General features: G+C 42.9%; 1 protein-coding gene across 2 annotated transcripts; it reads left to right on the top strand.

The window, feature by feature from the left end:
• The first annotated feature begins 236 nt into the window (after positions 1-236).
• Positions 237-2,457, top strand: LOC148041187 (uncharacterized). Of its 2 annotated transcripts, none has more exons than XM_087677535.1 (3): positions 237-382; positions 1,357-1,619; positions 1,807-2,457. In XM_087677535.1, the coding sequence occupies exons 2-3, from the start codon at positions 1,400-1,402 to the stop codon at positions 2,118-2,120; spliced, it is 534 nt and encodes a 177-aa protein (XP_087533661.1). In that variant the 5' UTR covers positions 237-382; positions 1,357-1,399; the 3' UTR covers positions 2,121-2,457. The 2 variants fall into 2 exon arrangements, with proteins under 2 accessions (XP_087533661.1, XP_087533668.1); XM_087677542.1 differs by lacking the exon at positions 237-382 and adding an exon at positions 389-588.
• Positions 2,458-4,858: the final 2,401 nt, after the last annotated feature.

The raw sequence follows: 4,858 nt of genomic DNA, 5'->3' as shown, positions 1-4,858 counted from the left end.
TTCATTTGTAACTAAGGCTACTTGATAAAAATATCAAAATGTCCTAATATTTTTTATTTGAGCTTTATTTAATATAAATAGTTTGACCGTTAAAAAATATTTATACAACTCACTTGGAAAGAAAATTTATAATGAAAGATTGTAAGATGACAATCTATTGGGCCCTTTACCCTAGGTAGAACACATTTCCCATGTACTCTCACCAACTCCAAAGAGAGAGAGGACGCGTGCGGTGTGAATGTACCTAGTTAGTAGTGCTTCTCGCAAGACGTACAAATTAGCCCGCCAGTTTTGTTCGTTTCAGTACGACGACGAAGGAGGGGAAGGGAGAGAGAAAGAGAGAGAGACGGAGGCAGGTCCTGCCCGGTTCTTTTCTCCTCGGGTACGCACCTCCATCTCCTTGTGCTTGTCTGTGCTCGTGCTTTTGTTTGTCTGTGTTTTGTCGCGATCGCGGGCTGGTCCAAGCAAATTAGGTCTGCCGAGTGATCTCCCATCGTTCGACCTTTCAAGCAACCACCGCGACTCAACACGATCGCTCTTGAGCCTTACATACCAGCTCACATGGTCTGAGTTACAGAAGTGGTTCAGGTAACGATTCTTGCCGATGGTTTGTGTCGCATGAGTGATCCCAATGCTCTGTTATGGCAACGCTTTTCTACTCGTCGATGGTTTGCGTCGTGAAAGTAAGTCGGACGCTTTGTTTGGTATTGGACTCCAAGTTGAGCTTCTCATCAATCGCCCGAGTCCACATGGCTTGAGTCACATAAGCAATTCCGATGCTTTGTGACGGTCCCAAGTTTACAAGTTAAGCTTCTCATCAATCACAATCACCTATCCGAGCACCCTGCATGCAAGGGAGGAGCCTTGATGCGGATTAAAGTAGCTGGACATCAGAGATCATGACCTCATTATCACTTATGTGTCCTTCTCTAAAAGTGGAAGTGTCTAAGCCATGGTGCAATGCAGGCTGTGTAGGTGTGCCTCAGAATGGGTGTGTGTTTACGTTTATCATTGCAAAGTGGGCTTCGAAGAGATTGCTTAGGGGAGTTTCTTCGATGATGGTAATGTGGAATGAAAATAAAGCGCAGAGCACACTGGAATCAGCATTCACATTTGTCTGTGAGCTCAGTGGGTTCAACAAACAACTACAGAAGAACATCTTTCAATCACAATGAAACTCTATTCTGAGCCATCTTTGGTGGTTGTTTATACCTGTGAAGACTAGGCTGTCAGGACAGCTTGATTATGAATATGGCATTATTATGAGTTCAAAGTGTCTCTAGGAGATTGACACTATTTTTGTTTATTGCTTTGGATATCAGATTTAATGAGAGTTTTGTGTGCTGTTGGATGCAGTTTGCTTTCCTTTTCGTGTTGAGGCCATACACTCTTTCGGGTGATGACTAGTTACAACAAGCAGGAGGATAAGCTGTCAGGATGCTTCGATCAAGAACTTTTTGGGTCATTAGGCAAATGCTTTGGGAAGAGTACCTATTCACAGCTGATTTTTGACAGTGGGTGTTTAGAGGATGGAGCTACAGAGGCTTTTGATAAGGAAAAGCTGGAAGACCCTAACAGTGTTGAAAGTGCTTCTTTGGAATATATGAATCCTATGCCAGGTGGTATTCATTTTACTTTTCCTTTCTGATGAGGCAGTCTTTATGTTATCAATGAAACCATTTTATTTTCTGAATTTCAAGCCCTGTGTCAAATAGCTCTTGAGAGGCTTCTTCAAATAAACAGTGTACCTTTTTAACCAATGAAATCAGTTGGGCATAACCGTTGGAGTGTGCATGAACTATGTAGGTGCTTGTGAGACGAAAGTCAATGCTGAAAGAAGCATCAATGTCCCAATTGAAGAGAAACCTCCTGGGCAATCAAGTGCAGGTAAAAAGCGAAAGCGCCCTTCAGCTGAGTCCTCAAATGAAGAGACTGATGACTTCAAGTCACACCTGTATTCCATGTTGGAAGCCAGTGGTAGGGTTTTGACAGCCCATGTAGAATCACACAATTTTAATAGTGAGCTGGATAGAAATCAGAGAAAAGAGCATGCAGAAAGTTTGGTGAGCGTGTTAGGAAAGCTGGCAGATGCACTGGGAAAGATAGCTGAAAGGTTGTAGCCTGCCAGCACCTCTTGTTGTTCAAGTGAAATGCAGATTGCAAGCTACTTGGATGTGGAGCACTACATGCGTAAGTAAGCTTCCTGGTGGTACTTCCATTCTTTTGCTCAATATGTACATATAAGTCTGATTTTAGGAAGGAATGCACCATTTATGGATGCTGAATAGCTCACAGGAGCAAGCACTACTTTAGTATAAACATCCTTTACTTTTTCAGAAATCATGTGCTTCACAATGGTGAAGCAGAAAATGTTGGTATGTAACATCAATTATGTTCTGGATCTTGGCCCATGATAACAATGGTTTGCATACATGAAATTGCTTAGAAGGTTGATTGTATCGATTTATCTTTTTTGGATGTCTTGAATCAAAGCGTTACAGCTTTATCTCTCTCCCTGAACACTATGTTAGTGTTGTGATAATGCCAAGTTTTGCTATTGTTGGCATAAGATCTCAAGTATGAGTAAGACCCTTAAGCTCAGCAAAATTGCTTTAATTTGTAGTCCTTGCAACGAATGGGCTCTCATGAAGGAAGGCACACTGATTCAACGGGTCAATAGTCATTTTGATTGACACGAAGTGTTTGTCAGCATCTTATTGTATAATACATGGCTGGATGCAACTTGCAAGTTGTGTGTGTGTGTGGTGGGTAGGTGGGTGTGTGCATGTGTGTGTGCATGCATGCACGTGTGTGTGCTGAGAGAGAGAGAGAGAGAGAGAGAGAGAGAGAGAGAGGGGGGGGGGGGGGGAGAGAGAGAGGTCTTCTAAGTTCTCAGGATAGTTAAACTAAGTGGTGTGATCAATTGCTTCAATCGTAGAGGTCTAAGCTTCTCTACCAGGGGGAAGTTCTTAAATGGAGGCTTCTTATTGGGGGTCTCCCCACAGGGGATATGTTGTGACACCACAAGATCTCCAGTAGTAGATGTGTCTTTTGTACCATATGTGATGAGACTCTTGCTCATCTCTTCTTTTCTTGCTTGATTGCTAGACAGGTTTGGAGTTCCATTTCCAGAGCGTGGACTTGAGTTACATGTCAGTGTAACATTCATCTGTTCTTGGATTGTGGCTAAGATGCCGCCCATGGCCCCACTTTACTTCGGAGCATACCCATCTCTTTCATTTTCTGCATTGCACTGGTCTTTGGCACCTCTGGAGGACACAATGCATTCATTTTCTATTCAGCCTCAAGTACTCTTGGCCATGTGGGTTGTGTTTGAGTGTTACTGTGAGCTAGTTAGTTCCATGGTTTGGACTCGTGTGGTCCTCAGAGAGGTGGTTGCTTTGTGGATGAAAATCATTCAAGTCACCTTGGCTGTGCCCACTTTGTGATTCACTTTTCTTGTCATTGAAGCCGTGTGTTTTTTGTAGCCCCTTGGCTTGTGTTATTTTCTACCTGTCTTTGAGTCTGATTGGCTGGCCAGAAGGCCATATATAATCAATACTATTCATTGTTCGAAATTCTTTACTGAGGCCCCTGAGAGAGAGAGAGAGAGAGAGAGAGAGAGAGAGAGAGAGAGAGAGAGAGAGAGAGAGAGAGAGCTCTTTCGGGATTGTCATCAATCGCTAAAAAGTATATCCTGTATGTTCTACCCTTTATTTCTTCTTGGTTGCCTGTAAGGAGAAGTCTATCTTGAAGCCGTGTTGTTATTTGAGATAAAACTGAGTGAATTGGGCAGTTTCTTCTATGATAGCTCAAAAGTATCAAGGGCTTGCAGCATTTTCCTCCATTTTCAAGTCAGTGTTCTTGGGTAAAAGGTGTCTTATATTGGCCATATATAATTAACAGTTTAACAAGTTATAAGTTCCTCTGATGTTCTCCATTCTCTTTTATCTGCATAATGCATGGGTATTTTTGTTTGGACTGGCTTGTAGAGGAACCTGTTACCATAACAGTCTTGATCACCCAACCCCACAAGTCAGGATTAGTTTACCGTTCTCATCAGTAGAGTGGAACGATTTTCCATTGGTCCCAGCTGCTGTGTATTCTTGAGTTCTTATTGGATATAGTCAACAACCCCAAGTGCCCATTCAAAGCTTCACCTGTGACTCGTGAGTACAAGTAAGACTATACCTTGTCACGTTGATTTAGTGCAATACCCATCAGAAGACTGTGTTGGTTTTGCAGACTCCACTTTCCAAGGTGTGAAGCCTGCATGAGCATTATTCAGCATCTAATGTGTGGTCCTTTTATGGCTTGGTATTTGTCAACAGTTTGGTTGTACCAGAGATAGCTTACTTTCTCCCCTGTTCAAATGTCTTGGGGAGTAATACAGGGAGGTTGCCTGGAAGGAAGTCTTTAGTGTTCATCCTGAGCTCTTTCCAGCTGGTACTACCCTCTTTGCTGATTCTAGTTGTGTGGATTCTGGGGCTATGGACAGAGGATACTTGGGTATTTTGCAGGTGCTTTGTTTGAAGACCATCTTTCTTCACCTGCTCGATGCATCTGACCCTCCTGCTGCAGCCTGCCATACTCTATTGCCAATGGAGCCAGTTACTGTAAGGCCAAGGAGTTCTCTTCTGGCCCTTTGGAATTTTCTGCAAGTGCAAAACCGAAGATCTGGGATCTAAGAAGTTTGCAGATTGCTACCCACTGCCCAGAGATGCCCTTGAGTTGTCTCAAGGGTAGATTTCTCTGTTGCAGACTTGCCTCTTACAATCCTTGCATTAGAAAGTAAACCTACATTATCAGTGAGTGCAGATAAACATGCCAGCTGTTCAATTGTATGCTTTGGTGCTCA

Source organism: Lygodium microphyllum, chromosome 1, assembly GCF_053477565.2.
Source record: "Lygodium microphyllum isolate KBCC chromosome 1, Lygodium_microphyllum_v1.1.10, whole genome shotgun sequence".
In the NCBI taxonomy this organism is placed as follows: domain Eukaryota; kingdom Viridiplantae; phylum Streptophyta; class Polypodiopsida; order Schizaeales; family Lygodiaceae; genus Lygodium; species Lygodium microphyllum.
This window is presented reverse-complemented; position numbering and strand designations above follow the sequence as displayed.